Source organism: Trachypithecus francoisi, unplaced genomic scaffold (assembly GCF_009764315.1).
Source record: "Trachypithecus francoisi isolate TF-2019V2 unplaced genomic scaffold, Tfra_2.0 Lachesis_group8, whole genome shotgun sequence".
Taxonomy (NCBI): domain Eukaryota; kingdom Metazoa; phylum Chordata; class Mammalia; order Primates; family Cercopithecidae; genus Trachypithecus; species Trachypithecus francoisi.
The window spans coordinates 39,948,116-39,971,326 of NW_022681473.1; the positions used below are offsets into that span (position 1 = coordinate 39,948,116).

The 23,211-nt window shown below is 33.9% G+C and overlaps 1 protein-coding gene across 2 annotated transcripts in view; it reads right to left on the minus strand.

Moving 5' to 3' along the window:
* Positions 1-7,423: 7,423 nt before the first annotated feature.
* LUZP2 (leucine zipper protein 2) overlaps positions 7,424-23,211 on the minus strand; it is a 557,769-nt gene continuing 541,981 nt past the window's right edge. For both annotated transcript variants that reach the window (XM_033205374.1, XM_033205375.1), the window contains exons 11-12: positions 12,315-12,392; positions 7,424-11,503 (exon numbers count right to left, since the gene is read on the minus strand). In XM_033205374.1, coding sequence (XP_033061265.1) covers positions 11,399-11,503; positions 12,315-12,392 — 183 coding nt within the window. In that variant the 3' untranslated portion in view covers positions 7,424-11,398. The remainder of the gene's footprint in view (positions 11,504-12,314; positions 12,393-23,211) is intronic.

Sequence of the window (23,211 nt, forward strand, 5' to 3'; positions counted from 1 at the left end):
GAAGAACATTGGAACAGGGAAAATTTGCCTCATGAGGTAGATTTTATATAAGAGAAGAATTGGACAGCTATAGATGTTAATAGTAGTTATACAAGCAGTAAGTCAGGCATTCTTCAGTGCTTTTAAACCTAAGTTTGTGTAGGTTCATCTTAATTCTTATAAAAAAGTAGACTCCTTTGATCCAATATGAGAAAATCTGTTTTAGTGATTCTAGGGCATGGTACAGGAACTCTATTTTTGTTATCCTAACCTTGCTAAGATAAGGTTCAGGGTATACATTTAAACACTAGATGAGTAAGGCTGCACTGTCTTCCAAATTTGTATCCTAGTTCTGGTATCATGTACTTTGGATAAGTCACCTAAAGTATTGGGGTGATTGCATTCTTAATCTGGCAAACCAATCTACTGTAAAAATGAATTTTTATTTTGCTAAAAGTTACCATGTCATTATATATGACATAATGCCACAAAGTAATTTTAAACAAAGTAAGGGCAGAGTGATGAGGATAATGGTACCATTTTAAATAGAGTAATCAAGAATAATCCTTCTTATGCAGTGACATTTCAGTAGAAAACAGAGAAGGGTAAGCTGCATAAATATTTAAAGAAACAGCATCCCAGTCAGTGTGCAAGTACTAAGACCTTGAAATAAGAGCTTTTCAGCAAATGTAAGGTACAGCAAGGAGGCCAGTGTACTTAAAGGAAAATAAACCATTGGGAGAGTGGTGGAAAATGAGGCCGAGAGAGAGGCCAAGCACAGTAGGGCCATGATGAGGATTTCATTTTTTTAAGCATAGTTCTCATGAGATTAGAAACCATTTGATAATTTTAAACAGTGGATTGTCATGATGTAACTTTTCTTTTTTGAATCAGTATGGACACCATGTGGTGAATAGACTGTGGGGGCAAAGGTGTCACAGAATGACAATTGAGCAGAATATTAGGCTAGTTCAAAAGTGTAAAAACTTTGTATTTAAAAAGTATATTGGATATATAAATCTCAAACTTTTTGAGGGCTTTCAGTTCCACAAAGACCTCATCTCATTTACTCTCAAAAAGAATTTCCGGGCATATCTGGAAGAAGTCTTTTCACACATTTTTCTTTAATAAAGAAAAAATAGGAAAGAGGGAAGGCATAAAGAAGTCCATGAGGCTTTGAAGTAGGGATGAAGAAAGATTGAAAAGGAAAATTGATGCTTCTATTTCCCTGTTGAGAATCAAAATCTCATTTCAAAAAGTAATGAATGTGTGTAAAATTATTTCCACCATAAAATCTGAAATGAGGCTTGGTTTTGATTAATGTTTTATTAGTGTTTTAAAGGTCCCTGTAGAACTAGTACTAGACCAATGCATTTTTAAAACTTGGAAAGCAAAAAAACAATTTGGAATTTTCTATTCAATAAAAATATCATTAAATCTTATAACTTTTTTATTTCTATATCTACTCAATTTCTAATCACTTTATAGCCTATACTATATCTTACTAAAATTATATCATTGCAAATAAGGATAAATCAATTTGTCATTTTTCCACAGATGTTATTTATTATCACTTAAGATTAGATAAGAAAACAAAATTTAGAAAATAATTTATGCCAGAACGTAAAGGAAATGAAACATTCTTATAAAATATTGGGAAAAAATTAAACAGAATTCTATTCTCCTAATTAGTATTTGTAACTCACAACAGGAGACAAAATTAGATGTTTTTAGAAGAAAAAAAAGTGTGACAATATTGAGTACATAAGATGGAGAGTCACTTCATGCTACTACTCAAAGAAGATGATCATCATATCTTAGCTCTTTAATCTTAAGAAATATGAGTTCAACATAAGGATAACTAGATACTATCCAGTCATTTACTTTAGATAATAAACATTAATATAGTTTCTTTAGAAATAAGACACATCATATCTCCTGCTCGCTACATATAGACACCCTCCAACACACACACACACACACACACACACAAACACAGACAGACTGAACACATATCCAATTCCAAATGCATGATAATTTTCTTATTAGGCATTTGCAAATGCATTTCTATCTGTGTAAATACCCTTAAAACATAAATAATTATCATTTATTAAATGTTTACTGTGTGTCTTCATATAATCTCATTTAATATTTAAATGAAATAGTTATTATCTTGAGGTATGCTATCTTATTATTCCCAATCTACTGATGGAAGCACTGAAACACACAGAGATTAGCTAATTGAGAACACAAACATAAAAAGATGATTTAAAAATGTAATAATAACAGTCTACCTCCAAAGCATTTGCTTATAAACATATTTTACCACTTCTGTGGATAGTTGTGTGTACACTCCTCAAGGTTGAGACATATGTATGCAGCAAAGTAACCTATTTCAAGACACAGAATTGAGAGTCAAGTTCAGGAAGTCTTCTGAGTATTTCATTTAAAAGTCTACCACCACAATGTCCACTCTAGCCTTTGGCATAGGTTCATGCATCAACCTTTAGAAAAAATAATTTGGCCGGGCGCGGTGGCTCAAGCCTGTAATCCCAGCACTTTGGGAGGCCGAGACGGGCGGATCACGAGGTCAGGAGATCGAGACCATCCTGGCTAACATGGTGAAACCCCGTCTCTACTAAAAAATACAAAAAAAAAACTAGCCGGGCGACGTGGCGGGCGCCTGTAGTCCCAGCTGCTTGGGAGGCTGAGGCAGGAGAATGGCGTAAACCCAGGAGGCGGAGCTTGCAGTGAGCTGAGACCCGGCCACTGCACTCCAGCCTGGGCGGGGCAGAGCGAGACTCCGTCTCAAAAAAAAAAAAAAAAAAAAAAAAAAGAAAAAGAAAAAATAATTTGTGAGTTTGCATTGTTTATTCACATTTCATGGACTAGTAGAGATGTTAAATCCTATGATGTGTTGGAAAAAAATAATTATGTACCAGGTCACCTGGTAAAGTTGAAGTTGATAGAAACCAGATAATTTGAATCAAACAGACACATCTATCTTCTGTTTATCTGTGAAAATAAAATTATATAAAGCACATCACATCTTAAGTAAAAGCCCATTAACCTTAGCAATTCCACCATGGATTAATTAGTGTTTTATTCTGTACATTATAAACATGGATTTTATGGTAATTAACCCAAATTTCAAATAAAACACAGAAAGCAAAGTAACATAATTTTATTTTTTATAAAGACAATAAGACAAAACCTTAGCAATGTATTTCCTCATAAACAGACATTGACTTTCAAAAGTGTATTGATTTCAGGGTAAGCTGTGCCTAGAAACTTCTGCAGCAAATACCTGTCATTAGAACATTCTCTTATCAGTTAAGATAAATACCTCTCTTTCCTGGACCTTATGATTACATTCTTTTTTCTCTATCAGAATACTTTTGTTTCAGTACAGTCACAGTGGATATTATCTAGTGTAAATACTTGCAAAATTTTCCTCAAATAAAAAATGTTTTGGTAACAATGAAGATCATCTACAAAATCCATTTGAGATTACATGCGTGCAGAACCATGCCAAAAGGAATCCCCTGCTTTAGTCCATCCAGCAAATAGTTCCAAATATAACTCTCTGGTCTAGGTCTAAGTGTAGATGAATGAGAAAACATAAAGAGGTATATGAACGAAGCCTTTGTATTTGAGAACTGAGGATGGCTACCCTATCAAATAACTGAAGTGGTATGCTAATTTAGTGTGTTCACTTGCACAGCATGAATTAGCACAGTGTGCTCACTGCAACAGCATTGGACTCTCACTTAACTATAAATACACAGCTATCTACTATGCTCTTAGAATTCCTATGTTCAAATACTATGAAACATGTAAATGGAATCAGAGTATAAAAAGGTACTCAACTGATATATATATATATGAAATATATGCGACACATCTATCATAAATATACATATAGCGTATGTATATTTTGATGAATTAATACTGATGAACATCATGAAGGCATGTACATCCATGTGGAGAGATGTGAACCTATGAAGTTATTCATATGCTAAATTTACCATCCACAAATTAGAATGTGCACAAATGCCAGAGAGCACAAATGTGTTTGGAATCCCTATAATAATGCCTACAACAGGCATATGCAAACAAGAATATGCACAAGCACAAACAATGCACATATTTGTCCATAGGAGCATACATGAAAAATTATTAGGTTTCAGTTAATAGATGCCATGTCAATGGGTAAAACAAATGCATCATAGGAATATCTAAAACGTATTTGGAGACTCAAATACCAAAAAGCCTTTAGGTGCAAACTTCCTAAATGAAGTGATAATGAAAGAGGAAATGACAGAGTGTTTTTTAATGTTGTAGAGAAAGATCTGCCCTAATTCCTCATTCAAAAACCAGTCTATGTATTCATTGTGGAAAAAGTGAGCGTATCTCAGTGTTTATACTGCCCCAAACCTCAACCACCTTCTTATTCCTTTACTCATATTAAGTCGAATACTTACAAACAGGCTGTTTTTCCTTCAAAGAGAATAAAACTTGAGAAGGCGTATTCTCTTTCAAGGGTATTAGAATTAATTATGTCAACTTAATAATCTAATTTACTTTTTGGACACACCTAGCTGATCTCAAGTTCTGATGATTTGAAGAACATTTATCATCTATCTCATACTTTTTCAAACTTGTAGTTATTAATTCAGCTAATATTCATTAAAGTTCCTCCATGGTCAATGAGTAATGACTGGAAACACATCTAGTAAATAATTCATTTTTATTTATGACCCATCTACTTCAGCAAGATCTATCAAAATCACCCAGACTGGTCATTCTTAGTGGCTCTTATGTGCAGAGTGTCAGCATCACATTTTACTAATGACCTACTACAGGGTGTCTTCTCTTGTTCTCATCCTTGATAGAGATGTGGCCCAGGAAGGCACGCTCATTCCACAGTTAACCAGGTATAGAGGTCAACCGCTTCATTCAAATCATCCTGGATTTTCTGTGAACAAATATATTCTATGTTTTTCCCAAGATGCTACTGTGTCTACAAGCCAAGAAAGGAAATGGTGTTCTCAAAACAATTAAGGAATTTACGAGTGGGAGAGTGCTAAGAAAGGGAGAAAAGGGAAATGCATTCACACCACACTGATTTATGATGCAAATGCTATAACCACTCCACAGACAACTTCAATCAATAATTTTAATATTAAACTCAGGGTTTTTCAAAGAGAGGGAGAGAGAGAGAGAGAATACTACAAGTTTAAGCCCTAGAAATTAAGGTTTATGGAAGAATCCTACATTTCAGGATCATTTATACCTAATAGAGCTAGATATTATAGCTTGCAGGAAATAAGAAGCAATGATTCTACCATATGATGCTTTCATGTTTTTGCACAGCACTAATTAGCAAATACCTAATTATGCGAATTCAAGTTTGCACTTTCAAATATTGTTAGCTAGTATCTAATACCAGAAAATTTCCTTTTTGAAGGTTTGAACATCCATACAAATATCATATTTTTATTAATATTAGCTTAATATCATTTTCTCCATCAAGCCTGTGCACAGCTAAGACATTCAGATATTCCTGATTCTATGCTATGGCATCCTATAAAGAGAACTCACATTTGTATTTGTTGCAGTAATGCATTTATCTGTATGCTTCCTTCATTAATCATTGTCTCTCTTTTTTTAAACTTAAAGTTCCGTCAAGGCAGGGCCCCAGTCTTTGCAGGACAGCCTGCATGTTGAAGTCGTTAAATGCATGGATTCCGGTAACTCATTTCCAGGTCCATATCTCCCCTCTTCCTCTTACTAGCTGTATGATTTGGGGTAATTTAATTGCTACTTCTCTAAATTTCCTCAACTGTGAAATAATGATAACGGTAATGTCTATTTCAAAGAATCCTGAGAATATTTAATACATTTTTTTTAAATCACCTAAAAGAATGAATGGTGTAACTGAAACATACTGGTATTCATAACTATTACTTTTGCTTACATTTGGATCCTCAGTAACAAGTAGAATGCCAGGCACATATCAGAATCTCAAAGAATATTTATTGAATGATTGAATGGATGACTAAATTAACAAATAGGAAGGAGGGATCATACAGATCCTCTTGATCTGTGACTTTCAAATTACTTTAGATTTGGACACCCTTTCTCCAATAAAAGTATATGCACATTATATAAGCCCAACAAATAAATTATGTAAAATGATATTTTAGCTGAAGATGAAGGGATTATAGAATCCAGAGTGCTGGGCTGGGCGCAGTGGCTCACGCCTGTAATCCTAGCCCTTCGAAAGGCCGAGATGGGCAGATGACCAGGTCAGGAGATCGAGACCATCCTGGCTAACAAGGTGAAACCCCGTCTCTACTAAAAATACAAAAAATGGGCATGGTGGCGGGCACCTGTAGTCCCAGCTACTAGGGAGGCTGAGGCAGGAGAATGGGGTGAACCTGGGAGGCGGAGCTTGTGGTGAGCCGACATCGCCCCACTTCCGTCTCAAAAAAAAAAAAAAAAAAAAAAAAATCCAGAGTCCTATCCTCTTGATATTCATTTACCTCTCGGCAGCCCTAGAGTTATTTCTACTAAAGAGCTAGGGCTAGGTCTCTTCAGAAAGTAGAAGAAAATCTCTGTTTTAAGCCAACTGCTTAAGACCCAATAGGTTAGGAAACGAATGCTAAAATAAGTAACCTGTGCATTTCCAAGTGTGTGTCAGAAGTGGGTGTCAATTAAAGACTCATAAAGTCCACGTGAAATATTTCTATTGCATTGACCTACATTTCAAAATTTACCTAGGAGTGCCCTATCTACTCTGCTTAGAAAGTCCCAGCCACAGGCCTATTGCTAAATCTTTCAGGGGAAAAAAAAAAAAAAAAAAAAAGTTAAAAAAAAAAGATAGTCTAAGAACAAAATAATACAACAAACAAAACAAAATGCTTATTTTGGGTTCTTATGGTTCTCTGTTCTCATGCCAATACATGCTCCCTTGCTGCTCCCCTGCTTGTTCCCTTGCTGTTTCAGCCTCTAAATTAATTTATTCAACAAATGTTTGAGCATCTTCTATGAGGCAGCTAGCTCTAAGCACTTGAGATTAATTTGTGAGGTGATGGATATGTTAATTAACTTGATATAATCATTCCACTACTTGTGTGTTCATAGATAGAGATACATCACATTGTACCTATTACATATCACAATAATAATTCATAAATTAAAAATAAAAATTTAAATTAAAAAAAGACAAAATCCCTGTCACCATGGAACTCTATATTTTTTAAAGAAAGCACATGCAAAATAAAAGATTTTGGGGGCATTGGCAAAGAAAGATTAAAGAAAATTTCAAGATGCTATTTAAGAAAAGTTCTTAGATCCTGATACACAGAAGCAAGTACCATTTTTAATGTTCATATCTGCTTTTTCAATTAGTTTATGTAAGATAATATACATTGTATTCTTGTAACAATCTTTATTGAACAAAAATAGGCCATCTTTCAGCATCTTTTATTCTTCATCATTCAACTGTTAATATTATATAACACAATCCAAATGAACACATAGTTTGGGGAAATTTAGGACTATACACATGACTAAGAAAATGTCTCCTAAGTAAACAGTATGTGTTTTCTTCACTCTCTAGGTCTGGCCAGTTCAACCTACTCTATGGTATGCTATGGTGTCAATAATTATTTCAGCCTCTGCTGCAATTAGTGCTAATTACAATACCTGAGCTATAAAAATAAAAGATTTCATTATAGCAAAGTTCACAAATATTGTTTTAGTTCAGTTATCCACATTGCTCATCTAAAATAGTACATTTTCTTTACATATAGCTGTCTTAGACTTGTAATTGAGGATATTTTATGAAACAGATCTGTGTCTGAAACAGCACTACGATGCTAAACATCTGCATAAGGAATGAAAAAAGTTAGCAACCTAGTTTTTTCAATATTCAGATACTTGAGATTACACAGAAAACCACATCCAGATGATTGACTATATTATTCACTTTTCTTCTGAGAATTTTGGCATTGGATAGACACAGCACTCATTGAAGTTTAATGCATTTTAGGAACAGGTTCAGTTTACATATTTAATGCACATGAAAGAAAACACAAAGCCAAAAGAAATTTCTAATTTGGAAACAAATACATCAAATGCATAGCATTGATTACTATTTTAAAATAACTATAGAGAAATACAATTGTTGGTTCTGATTGTATCTCTATTAAAACAAGTTATTCCATTGGAAAATATCTTTTTTCTTAATAAGAATCAATTCCATATTTTTCAAAATGTAAGTAATCTTTCACTGCTTATCATTACAGGTACATAATAGAATTATACTCTCTATAGTCAACATTTAGGTTGATATTTTGTTCCATATGAGGATGGTTGGGATTTAAGTGTTAATTCCTTTAAAACAACATCTGTTTATTTAGTTGTTAATTAAAAGATGTAAGAAATGGCCCCTTTCTCATACACAAATTCACAAATGTAAGAGAAACATTTTTAACTTGTCTGATTATATTTTAAAGCAATTAGAAACTGAGATAAATAAAATGTATTCATTAAGGTACAGTCATAGAATATACTAAAAAAGAATCTCAAACTTAGCTATTAAAAGGAACTCCTAAAAATATTTTTAAAGGTCTCCTGCTACAAGTTTCTTTTTGTTTTTTAAAAGAAATGATGCAATTAATATAACATAGTAAACTTTGCTGGATGTATAATGCTATATATATTCAAAGGGAAAAAATACATTGTCCGGGTGCAGTGGCTCACACCTATAATCCCAGCACTTTGGGAGGCGGTTGAGGCAGGTTGATCGCCTGAGGTCAGGAGTTCAAGACTAGCCTGGCGAACATGGTGAAACCCCATCTCTACTAAAAACATAAAAATTAGCCGGGCATGGTGGCAGGTACCTGTAATCCTAGTTACTCAGGAAGCTGAGGCAGGAGAATCACTTGAACCCGGGAGGCAGAGGTTGCAGTGAGCCGAGATCACACCACTGCAGTCCAGCCTGGGTAACAAGAGTGAGACTTCATTTAAAAAAAAAAAAAAAAAATCATATGAATCCAAAGCCCACTTGATCAAGCCAGGAATAAAAGAAATTTAGAACATAGAGAAAATAAACAACTTTAAAATGAAGATTGATAAAAACATGATTAATATCAACCTGAGTTCTTACCATTCAACATGTTATCTCTCATAACAATTTCAGAAAATAACAGCCTGATTCTCCTTTTTTTTCATTCCAAAGATGCTTCAAAACATGCTGTGCTAGATGACATGGTGAATAACCTTCCATAGGGCCTACAAGGGAAGGTGGGCCCCAGGGTGGAGGTGGGAGACTGAACATAAATTAAAAATAAATGATCAGCTTCCCTGTCATGAAACTATGGAGATGGTTAGGGCCACTGAGCACAGTGGGAAAATTACAAGGAACAGGACTTGGGAGACTAGCAGTATTCTAGCTTCTATAATTATTTTTAGAAATATGAAGGAGTCAGCAGAAACTTCAGACCTTGATCTTTTATTTTATCCTGGTCAATTCATCTGAAAGCTCTATAGATCATCCATAAAGCTAATTATCTTTTTTTCTTGGGTAGCTGGTTTTATGAAAAATGTAAATGTCCCTTGATTTACAATAGGGTTACATACAGATAAACAAATCCCAAGTTGAAAACATCGTAAGTCTAAAATGCATTTAAGATACCTAACCTATGGAAAATCATAGCCCACTCTAACTTAAACCTGCTTAAATGTGCTCAGAACATATACTTCATCCTACAGTTGGGCAAATTGTCTAACACAAACCTTATTTTATAATAAAATGTTGAATATCTCGTGGACCATGTATCACTAGCCCTCCAAAAAAAAAAAAAAAAACAAAATTCAAAATTCAAAATATGTAGACATTATGAAGTTTTCACGGAATCATCAAAAAATCATTAAGTTGAACCATTGTGGTTGGCATCTCTCTGTGCTAATAAATGAAACTGAACTATTCTGAAAATAGAATTGCTACATAAATATATTATAATATTACTTTTACAGCTAATGATATTTTCAAGCTCTCCAAATCTTTAAATTTATTTAAATATGCCATTTTGATCAGAGGTATGCCATTAAATCTCAGAATGAGTTCATCTATTGATTACACATTTACCTTAATATATTTTTATTAATTATCTTCTAGGATACACTGATCCAAATGTATATATTGTGGTTTGACAGATCCATCCTGTAAAACCAATGGTTTAATATGCTTTCTACAGTTGCAAAAAGGTTCTAAACAAAAGAAATGACTTTTCAGTTCAGACAACTTCAACTGTAGTTATTAACTGAGTCTGCAACTTTGAACGTCCTATGAAATCTATTAACCAGATAATTATTCAAGGGTCAATTCCACTTGCTTGTGAGCTATGTTCCAATTATTCATGAGTGCATTTATTTGATTAGTGATATTCCTATAGAAAATCAGAACTCTTAAGGAGTAACACTGCCAAATTCATTTCAATAGCACATTTGTTTTCAAAAAATATGCATCTGGGTTTATTGAATCAACATGGCTATTGTACTTTCATCAAACCCCTGCTTTGTAATAGATATTACCTGCTTTCATATTTGTATTTTAGAACTCACTCTTCATTCCCTATTCCACTACTCAACTTCATACCAAAAATCCTGCCAAGTATTTCAGACAACTTGGTTATTAACTTGGAGTAATTGCAGTAGACATACATAAGAGATGTGTCTATAGAATGCCAGAATATTTAATCGTGTCAGAAATTTAGTCATTCATCCAAATATTTTGTCTATATGATGCCAAACATACTTAATGAATTATGTGAGCTGACAAAATTCTTGACAGAATTGTCTTAGCATTGTTTAGACAAAATGATTGTTAGTAGTTCAAAATAATACTAATAGCAATAAACACCATCAAAAAACAACCTATTTAGGTAGGCACAAATTCCAACCTTGAGGAAAGTGACTTCAGTTGGTTCATGTGGACTAAACCCTTATAGATATGATTTTAATTTGGATTCTAAGAATGCTGAGAACCCACAATATTTTATTATCCTCCAGTTGATTTTGACAACTACATCATAGAAGTACTAGATATCCAAATGAAACAGGAGAATTACATGTTAGATAGCATTTGAGTTAAACCAGACCAATTTATATGGGGCAATTTACTGATGACAACATTTTTATGACTGTGGATATTCATTTCAATTAGGTTATTGCTTAAGGATCATAATTTGTCTGGAATCTTTGAAAATTTGTAGACTACTTTATAAAGTTACATAAAATTGTGAAAAAGTTGCATGCTTTAGAAACTTAGTATTTCCATCAAGCTTGTGGTCTAAAAAGAGTATGAAGACAATAGCAAATGGACGTTTTTAACACAGTTTCTTAGTATTTACAGTATTTTTTCTTCTCTAGCTGCCATCCCTTCAAAGCTGGTCAATGGTTTTTCTGGGGCTTTTTTCACCTCACATTCAGAACAAGGAGGCATTTGCAATTTCTGTTAAACAATACAGAAAAGACAATTAAAAGAATCAAAAAAAATACATGTTAAGGTAAAAATTGAAAAATGTAACAGAATAAGAATGAAAATTCATAGATCTCAACAAATATCTTAGAGAAAATGAACACTGGACAGAAATGAAACAAATGTAAAGATGTTAATTATATTTCATAAAACTACAAAACAATATTTTGTCTAAAAAGAACAAAATGTTTCAAAAACTATTTTGAGAAAACTTTGCCCAAACCATTCAATGCTGTTTTAATCTAATTCAAAGTTTGAGAATAAGCTAAATCTAACTCAACGTTTTAGTATTAAGTTAAATAAATATTAAGAATGTCAATGATACAATATTTTTGGTTAAGTATAATAAATTACAACTAAAAATTCAGAATTAAACTCTTGACTTGTGTTTATTTTGTTTGCTTTTGTAAGCAATATGTACTTCTTTTCACCTCGTCTGCTTCCTCAAATCCTCTTTAATCTACTTTGTCCAAAAAGAAATATATGCCTGTTCGATCATCCCTGTTTATTTTTGTTTTATTTCCTGGTCTGTGAGAGGGAGGGTGCAAATGAGGGAGAACTCCCTTCTCCCTTGACCTTCTGAGGGCCTCACATAGTCAAGCCAAAAGCTTAGAAGAAAGCAGAGCAGCCTTGGAAAAGCCCAGGGGCACCAGGCGAAAACACTCTATAGTATATAGTATTAGCTATATAGTATTAGCTATAGCAAGAGCAAGAGAGAAGAATGTTAAATACAATGGATTCAAGAAGTGCTTTTTGACATAATCAAAATAAAACAAACATATACCTGTGGGATAGGCTTAGTTTCTGCAGTGGCATTACTTGGAGGACTTTCTTTGTGCGCCATTGAACAGGTTCTGCCTTCCTACAAAAACAGCAATTGAAAATACATCAGTGAAGTTAAATAAAGAAATGGGGGGGTGGTAAAAACACTCTCTTGAATTCTTCCTATTGAGAAGATTCTATCACTTTGATCCATACTGAAAAGGCAAAAGCTATGGACAAAAATCATCACCACAGCAGTGGGATTTCAAGGAGAGATCAAACATTTCTGGCTGGTGTGGGGATCACAGTGGTGCTTATGGCAGTCAGCTACTACAAAGAAGTACAATTCCAATGGAAAATTATTTCCCTGGAAAACATTTAAAAAGAAGTAAAAGATTATAAAACTACTATATCTGCAATGCATCCAGACTCTGTGATTCATACATGTCAATTATTTGAGTGCCTGCAGGAACATCAATATTGCAAGCTAGGAGGTAATGTAACTAATATGACCACCAATCTATCTTGCATAAAATCATCTTTCTTGAAAGATAATATTTCTGGAACTAAGATCCCAGGAATTTTACTGACCAGAATATCTGATCTTACTTATTAGCTTCACCAGTTTAAAGGAAGATGAAGTGTTAGCAATGAAAAAAAAAAAAAAGATCCACTTGGGCTTCACTTCCATTTTAACCAGGGTTAAAATATTCAGTCCTCCCTCCCTCCCTCCCTCCCTCCCTCCTCTCTTCCCTCCTCCCTTTCTTTTTTTTTTTTACTTACTAATTTTCCTCCTTCCTCTCTTCCTGTCTTCTTCTTTATTATATACATACTTTTAAGTTAACAGCAACATACGTAGTGTAAGAATCTGCATATGTGTGTGTGTGTGTTAGATTTCTCATAATCTTTTCCATGTGCAAGACAGAGCCTAACAGTTTAATAATTTGTGAACACTAGGCCAGGTGACATGGCTCACACTTGTAATCACAGCACTTTGCAAGGCTGGGGTGGGTAGACTGCTTAAGCCCAGGAGTTTGAGACCAGCCTGGGCAACATGGTGAAATATCTTCTTTCCAAAAACAAAAACAAAAGCAGCTGGGTGTGGTGGCACATGCCTGTGGTCCCAGCTACCTGGGAGGCTGAAGGGGGAAGATCACCTGTGCCTGGGAGGTTGGGGCTGCAATGAGCTGTGATCATGCCACTGCACTCCAACCTGGGCTACAGAGTGAGATCCTGTATCAAAAAAGAATATATATATAATTATATATAAAATTCAAGACCACTGGCCCACTGATATCAAAAAAATAAGTTTCTTTCCAAGCAATGAACCAGGGGATAGAGAGCTAAATTGACTTTAAACTCTAAAAATTCTGAGTAGAAGATAAAAAGGCCTACAGGAGATTAAACCTACTCTAATTCAGATTTTAAAGGTTATTTTACATGCTCCCTCTCTTCTCATATTATGTTGCTGTTAACTGAACACAAACCATGTATCTGTACATTTCTCTGCCCATGTGTGTGCTACCCCACTTCCTTCACTGCAGGCTCCTGAAAACCAACTACTCATTTCTGCCATATTTCATCTTTTCTACTACTAGACAGACTCAGTCACCCTTCTGGGCTCTAAAGGTAATGCTTATAACAACTTTAGCACTTACCGTTGATTTTATATATGTAATCATGCCTGCCTCCCCAAAATATTGTGAATAGCTTTAAGACAGAGACAACATTTATCTCCACTAGATCACAGCTAGATGCCTACCAAAAAGTGGTCAATATGTAATCTCTAAATAAATAATAAATAATTTTAAAATATTGGCCATGAAATAGTTCAATACTTTAGAATTTTCTTTTTTTTTTTTATTATACTTTATGTTCTAGGGTACATGTGCACAATATGCAGGTTTGTTACATATGTATAAATGTGCCATGTTGGTGTGCTGCAGCAATTTTCATAAATGCCTGCTTTCTTTGGCCACATTTAGGCACATTTTATATACAATTGGTTCTTCTTTTTTGTTTTGTTTTTTTTCGTTTTTGTTTTTTTTGAGATGGAGTCTCGCCGGGCGCGGTGGCTCAAGCCTGTAATCCCAGCACTTTGGGAGGCCGAGGCGGGTGGATCACGAGGTCAGGAGATCGAGAGCCTCCTGGCTAACACGGTGAAACCCCGTCTCTACAATTGGTTCTTCTAAATAAGCCTACAGTATACAGAAAAAGTGAGATTGTGACTATAAGACTAAGAATAGCTGAATTCTTAACTAGCTTATTCTAAATACTTTTTAACTACCTAATTCTAAATACTTTTTAAGTATTCTAAATACTATATATTCCTTTATATACATAGAGGAGTCTTCTACACCACCTAAGGAAAAATATTTTTATTTTTTCTTGTGGTATGGTATAATTTATAATTGGAACCTCACATTTCTCTGGGAATATTATAATTACTCTGTTTTGCTGTAATAAACTAACTGGCTGTTGTTTTTATTATTCTTGCATTTACCCTTTGAAAAATTAACTAATTGTAAAAAGTCAAGCTCAAAAAATGTGGTTCCTAGAGAAAGTCATTTGAATAGTGTAGGATTTCCCAAAATGCACTTGGTAAGAGTGGAGTTCATGTCATTTAAGTTTAGGGAAAATTGATTTCAACATTAAACAGTTGTACTTCTTGTAGTTCTTCTCAGAAACCTCAACATACAATATCTTAAAGTCTTGATCTTGAATGATCTGATCACATAATCACAGGTGGCGACTGCTAAAAAACCACTCCACGGTGATCATTCTGTCCTACAAATATGGGGTTTGCATTTTTAATTGGCATGCTAGCAATTCAAATGTACCTATGAAATTTGATATTCACTTCATAATGCACAATATGTTAGAAATCTCTAAGAAGGAGATATAATGTACATATTTCTTAAATATCTTTGACCTAAAACTCTTTATGTGTAAAGCTTCACTTGATGTCATTGTCATGAGGAAGACACTATAGGATTTGCTATGGAATATATTTCATTAATGTTAGCACAACCAACTATTTGAGATAAGCCTTTGATCATCTGAACAATGAAAACTTACTACATTTCAACATGAAAGAAAATATTTTGTGGCTAGAAGATAGCTGTAGCTTTTTCTGATACTTTCATCTTATACGGAATAGTATCTTTAAATTTACTCTTTCTGTGCTTCACAGGCATTGTGGAAATTTCATAAGATGGTTCATAAAATTGTTAATGAGTCTCAGAGAGACACCAGAGATAAGGCCACATTACTATACTGCATAGGTTTTGTGCTTTAATAAAGCCTTTTACTAGATTTAAAGCCTTTGCTGAAATAGAGCTCAATTTGGTGAGACACAAAGGGTGGGTTTCTCATAGAGTTCCCTTACTCTGTTGAAAACAGGATCTGGAATATCAAAAATTCCAGAGAACTGTTGTGAAGGAAGGCAGGACAAATTTGGCCCATTACCAACACTGTAGTATAAAAATAGTTTTGACTATTCATTAAAAGTGCTTTAGAGTGAAATAGACTTTGGTTTATGTTTTAGCTCTGATACTTATCCATTGATGACCAAGTTATTTTTCTCTGGGCTTCAGGTTCTTTGGCTGTAAAATGGGTCTATTCCTTTATGGAGTTGATTTAAGTGTAAAATTAGAAAACATAAACAAGTATTCAGCATAGATTAACAAATAGTAATCACTCCTTTTTTTTCTCCTCATTTGATTATTGTTATCACTATCATTAATGATTACAAGACAATATTTATGATCAGTTGACACTGACATTATTTTATATCACAGAATCAACAGTGATGCAATTACCAAACATAGAAAAATAAGAGGAAGGGTAGAGAGAAGAGAAGGAAAGGAAATGAAGAAAGTGCTGAGTAGAAGTACTGCAAAACATTTCTTACTAATGCTTCTCTTTAACAATAAAGGTAAAATATAACAAAAAAATTATACGGGAAATTAAAGAAAGAAAAAAAAACAATATTAAAAAGAGAAATAAGCTTTGCTGTATTAGGCTAATTTGTTTGAGACACAGCAATGGGCATAGTCTAGACCCGGGGAACATCTTGATAATACTATCTAAGAAGCCAGGACACAAAGGAATGTGCTCTGGAGACTCTCCCAGCACTCTCTCAACATAGCGAGAAGAAAAACAAATTTTCCTTTGTTTTATAATATGAGTTTATAGATTCTTGTTCTCTGTAACTAGTAACTTCAAGTATTTTGTTTTATGTAAAAAGTACAGAGAATGTCACAAGAAGCCTGAGCAGGCCTGAAATACAGCTGTCTAAGCACCATGTGAAGGTTATAAGATAAACCAGTGCAAGGCTTTTTAAAGCAAAACCTAGGTAACAGACATCTGGTTTGCTTGGCAATGGTCATGTGTAATCCTAAGTTATGAACTTGTCACAATTGAATTAATTGTTCTGCGTCTGTATCCTTGTTTTTGCTCAACTGTAACTGTAAGCTTGCTTCAAATTAGCCCACCTCCTTTTTAAAGTGTGTATAAAAGTCAAGTGCTGTCTTTGTTCTGGGCCTAGTGTTTGTATGTTAAATCTGCTGGGTCTGAGTGCACTCAATCAAGATCCTGCCGTATCCCAAGGTCTCTCTGATCCTCCTGATTCTGCAACAAATTCTCGATACTGTTTTGCTTTGGAAAGAAAAAACGTTTGAGAAAATACAGGTTTCAAGATGACACCAAATTGTGTTTATATATTTAAAGATTTATCCAATAAAACATGAGTTTGGAGTTATAATGGGAATCACTGAATATAGAATTAAATCAATGGACTTACTTCTAGGGAAGCTCCCTTGGAAACAACAGAATTTAATTCTTAAAAGAAAACCTCTTCATTTAAAAAATCTACACTACATTACACGGTAAGAGGTGGGGTCATTGAGAGAAAACAGGCATTTACTGCAACTACAGCTAAGATCTAAAGAGAGTAGCCAATGTTATCTAAAGAGTAAATATAATTTTATAGACAACAATTGCAATAACTTTTGCTTCTGCAAATGTAATTTTGTTTTTCCCTTTATGGCCACACAAATGAAACCTAGACAATCTAATAAATTACCTTTGCTATCCTTAAATTGCCTCAACACTGACAGTCAAATTGAGCTTCAAAAATGGTTCTATACTTTAATCATTCATTCCACAAACATTTACTGAGTTTCTATTATGAGCCAGGCACTGACAGAAAATAGAACAACAAAAACAGTCAAGGACTTTGATGTCAGTGGAGGTTATATTCTAGTGGAGAAAGCATAAATACATACATAAACAAGAACATATAAAAGAGAGTATCAGAGAGATTTAAGTATAATGTTGGAAGGTGCCTGCAGGTCACGTCCAGTGGCAACCTCTGTAAGAGGAGAGCACAGGCTTTGAGGTTGGGCATATCTATGTTCAAGCCCCAGTTCTTTCACCTACTAATTATCTATCAGGGGAAGTTCTGCAACCTCCTTGGACTTTAATTTCATCAGCTGAAAATAGGGATATTAATATCCATCACAGACAATTTCTATACATTTTAAACATAAATTCGATATGTAAGTGTATTTGTGTGACATATTTTAGATGCATAAGAATCATTTGTTTAATTATTTCAGGTGCCTAAAACCAGTTACATTTTTTTCTTTCCATTGCTTTTAACTTTATATGCTTTTCCATCATGTGTGATTTAACATGTAAAATAGACATACAAATATATATGAAATAAATTAAGGATGATAATTCTGTTTCAACTTAATTGCTGTTTACATATTTACTATAGATTATACCTGTGTTAAGTGATATCACACTTAAGGATATAACTGTGTTAAGAATACAAAAGAGGTATGTTTCATAAAACACATTGATCATACCTCAGTAGGTTCATAACTTATAAAATTGCATGACATGGCCATTGTTAATTGTGCTGAAAGTGTAAGATATACATGTCTGCTTTACCTGAAAGGTTTGGTGTCAGTTTACATGAATAGGTCTCTGTTTTTCATCAGTGGAATTTTTGGACCCTGCCACAAGAAAAAACTTCAAAGTCACAGCTAAAGGTGATTCAAAAGAAGGGAAACTTTCCATGATGTGAACTGAAGGGCAATAGGAAAGTTTGAAGGGAAATAGAAAAGTTTGAAGGGCAGTAGGAAAGTTTATTCTTTTTTATTTTATCAGGCAATTTATAACTTTAGTCTTCAGTAACACACACACACACACACATACATATACACAAATACCATTCATAGTCACTCACAATGCCATTATCAAACTTATACATGAACTTACATATCTGAAACATATGATCTTTAAATTATTTAATCTATGGAAAAACAATTATTTTACAACACATATTCTAAAAATTTTAAATGTTAGTGATGGACTTAACTGGGATATTTTGACAGGCAGGATTCTAAGATAGTCCCCGTGTTTCTAATCCACTGGTGTGCAAACCTTATATAACACCCTCCTCTTCAAAGGTTCTCACAGGCAGATCCTATGAATATGATGGTATATAACTTCTATGATCAGGTAGTTGGTTGGCATTTTAATAGAAATGGAGATTATCTAGATGGACTTGGTTTGTCAGTTGAACCTAGAAAGATAATAAGTATCTTATTTTTGCTTTGCCTTTGCTTTGATTATTAAACTGTAGTCTATTTACTGGCTCCACATTTTTTGAAGGTGGACACTGGATAATTTATAAACAAATACACTTCTGTGGGATGGGTAATATTTAAATAATTTTGTGAACATAACATATAGATAAATTTAGGTGAAAGGATAAGTTAATCTTTTCCTCATTTGTCTTTCTCCTTAAGTTATTTTTGCTACATATACTGCTGGCTTTTCATTTCTTAAAATTCTGTGTTTCTTAATGCTCTTCCCTTAATGTTTTATTATCTAATCACTTTAGTCCTCATGCAACTCAATCCCTAAATGAGTAGATTCCCATTTGGATGTTTGCATAGGTATGCAATTTTAGATTTTAGATATTAGATATTCTTTTAGATTTTAGAGATTGACATATAGACATGTATACCCTGTCACTTTTTATTTTCCTTTGTTAATTTTTTTCAGAATATTTATTTTCTATTTTATGTATATATTAGTTTATACACCCACACATACTGTCAGGCAATTTATAATTTATAATTGCCTGACAGACTGTGTGTGTGGGTGTATAAACTAATATATACATAAAATACATATATTGTGTATTACCCACTGGGATAACATGCTCAAGTGATCAAAGTTATTATTTCCAGGTATTGCATGTGTAGCTGGAGTATGAAAATTGAAAATAAATAAATGTTAATTTATGAATTAGTACACTATAACTTATCAGGTATCTGTTATGTATCAGATGCTATAATTGATTTGATATATATTTCATGAGATTTAATCCTCATAACAATACTCAGATATTTTTGTCTTTTTTACATATGAGGACAACAAGGTCAACAGAGCTACATAACATCCTCAAAGTCATAAAGTTATTGCTGTTATAATTGAGGCAAAGTCTCCCTTGCTGCAAATTTGGGATCTTGCAAAGATTCATATTTTCTTTCTCCCATTTTATTATTTAATTATATAATATTTTAGATTTTGACAGCACCTCACAGGTTGCAGTCTCAGGTAACAAGACAGTTTGTGACAAAACCAAAAAATGTTTCTCATAATATACTTTTGCAATATTCTACCAAGATCCCTAAGTAAATGGTTGGTACACATTTGGGCCTGATGAATCAGTGAGATGTATTATCCAGGAGAGAAGACGATATCACTCATGACTAATTAGGGCAATCATCGATTTCTTCATGAAAGAGGAACTCAGGCTTGAGTGATGAATAAAGTTTTTTGAGGTCAAGTCATGAGGACAAAAAAGCAGAAGTAAACATTCTGTAAGTGAGGGGGGATGCATCAAAGGTAGCAGTTTTGAGGTAAGCTGAAATGGGAAATACTGAGATGATTAGAGTAGGTACAGTACAGGAACTCTGAGGTAGCTCAAGCAGCAATGTTTATACTGAATCTGGCAGACATTAAGTGACAATTACATTGTAAATATCCTGCAGTAATATGCCTATGTTTCTAAGAAGTCAATGCTTCCTCTATGTTGGAATCTAAAGAGATTTATGAACAGCACTCTACAGTGATCATTACATACAATACTTGTCCAAACATGTCATCAGTACGACTCTCTTCCTCCAGTGAAAGATTTGTAATCTATATGATTTTTATAAGTATCCCTCTCTGACTTCCAGGTCTTGTCAAGGCGGCATAATTTTTCTTCTCCCACATCGCTGACAAGAAGTTGAAACTTGCCTACTTTTGTTAGAAGTTATGTTTTAATACTCAAATATTTGGAGTTAGAGTTCCAAAGATTATTTCATGACTCTATTACTAAATTAAATTATAAAACTGAAAGAAAAATGCATAAAAGTTCCTTTTTTTATTTTATTTTTTATCATACTGTAACTTCTGGGAATACATGTACAGACTGTCCAGGTTTGTTAGATAGGTATACACATGCCATAGTGGTTTGCTGCACCCATAAATTCGTCATCTACATTAGGTATTTCTCTCAATGCTATCCCTCCCATAGATGCCACCCCACAACAGGCCCCAGTGTGTGATGTTCCCCTCCCTGTGTCCATGTGTTCTCATTGTTCAACTTCCGCTTATGAGTGAGAACACGTGGTTTTTTATTTTCTGTCCTTGTGATAATTTGCTGAGAATGATAGTTTCCAGCTTCATCCATGTTCCTGCAAAGGACATGAACTCATCCTTTTTGTGGTTGCATAGTATTCCATGGTGTATATGTGTCACATTTTCTTTATCCAGTCTATCATTGATGGGCACTCAAGTTGGTTCCAAGACTTTGCTATTGTGAACAGTGCTGAAATAAACATACTTGTGCATGTATCTTTACAGTAGAATGATCTATAATCCTTTGGGGATATACCCAGTAATGAGATTGCTTGGTCAAATTTTATTTCTGGTTCTAGATCCTTAAGGAATCTCTACACTGTCTTTCACAATAGTTGAACTAATTTACACTCCCATCAACAGTGTAAAATTGTTCCTATTTCTCCACATCCTCTGCAGCATTTGTTGTTTCCTGACTTTCTCATGATCACCGTTCTAACTGGTGTGAGAGGGTATCTCGTTGTGGTTTTCATTTGCATTTCTCTAATGACCAATGATGATGAGCTTTTTTTCATATGTTTATTGGCCACATAAATGTCTTATTGGATTAAAAACTTAAACATAAGACCTAAAACCATAAAAACCCTAGAAGAAAACCAAGGCCCTACCATTAAGGACTTAGGCATGGCCAAAGACTTTATGACTAAAACACCAAAAACAATGACAACAAAAGCCAAAATTGACAAATGGGACCTAATTAAACTAAAGAGCTTCTGCACAGCAAAATAAACTACCATCAGAGTGAACAGGTAACCGACAGAGTGGGAAAAAGTTTTGCAATCTATTCATCTGACAAAGGGCTAATATCCAGAATCTAAAAAGAACTTAACAAATTTACAAGAAAAAAACAACCTCATCAAAAAGTGGGCAAAGGATATGAACACACATTTCTCTCAAGTTCCTTTTTAAAATGACTCAGTCTCTCTGTACCTAAAACTACATGTAATCAGAATATAATTAACTTCCCATACCAAAAATATAATTTTATTACTTCATGATAATGAATCTCAACCCAAAGGATAATAGACCTTCAGAGTTTTCCCTTTACATGTACTCACCAGAAACAACAAGAAGGACAATACCTTTTGTACTTTTAATTGCCATATGTAGGTTCAATATCTCAACTCAGAGGATTTTGAGGATTATGGTATCTCAGCTTTGAAAACGAAACTTGCAGATGATAAAAACAGACAACCTTTTTTGGGTAAGCTGTAAACAATTTTTCATGAAAACAATTCAGCACGTTATAGTCTCCCTTTCTCTTTCAAAGATAATGGCATTTACCCCTTTATTTCATTGCTGGATTTTTGAATTAGACTTTAAACTCTCTCTAACCTCACCTTTTTCCAACCCAAACAGATCAGCCTCCAGAAATGTCTTCGTAAAATGGATTTTATCATGTTAACTCACTGCGTAAAAATCAATTAAAACAAACAAGAAAAAAATGTCTCCCCCACACTAATATGTGACTTCCCATTGCCTATAGAATAAAGCATGAATTTAGTTAAATAGTACTCAAGATCATTCATAATATGGCTACACTTAGAGCCCCTTAGCAAATGTCATTGTCACAGGTTTTTACTTATTCTTCAAACTTGATGAGCAAGTGGATAACTTTAAATCTTTGCTCAGGCTTCTTTTTGCCCCCAAATGATTATAAAATATTATTTTCTAAACTCCCAAGTATCATTTAATAAGCAGTTCAAGTTATAAATATCCAAAGATGATAAATCTTGTGTTGAAAAGCTCTATGCAATCATTTTATACTCTCAACTCTCATGCCTCCCCTTTCCACTGAGAACATCACTGGACAATGCCAGAGTGAATGAAAATTTGACTCATCTTCAAATAGCCGTTTGGTTATGCATAAGTAATAGGAAGAGCTGGGAGATTTTCCAGTCACAAAAAAGAAATAAAATCCCCCAAGAAGACAAAATGTTGTATAACATTCTGAACTAGCTTCCCTAGAAATCCTCCTTCCCACAAATGCTCATTTGGAAATCTGGAAGGTTTTTATGGTGAATATAAAAAAGCAGATTCTGCCAAATTTTCATTGTTGTTCCTCTTACTATTTGTGTGCTAAGCATGACAAATGAAGAGGCAGACAGAGAAGATGGATGAAATTAGAAGGCTGGAGACTATTTTCTTAAACAAATAAGATGTGTCATAGAAAGTGGTCAACAGATTAACTTTGATGAATCACAGTG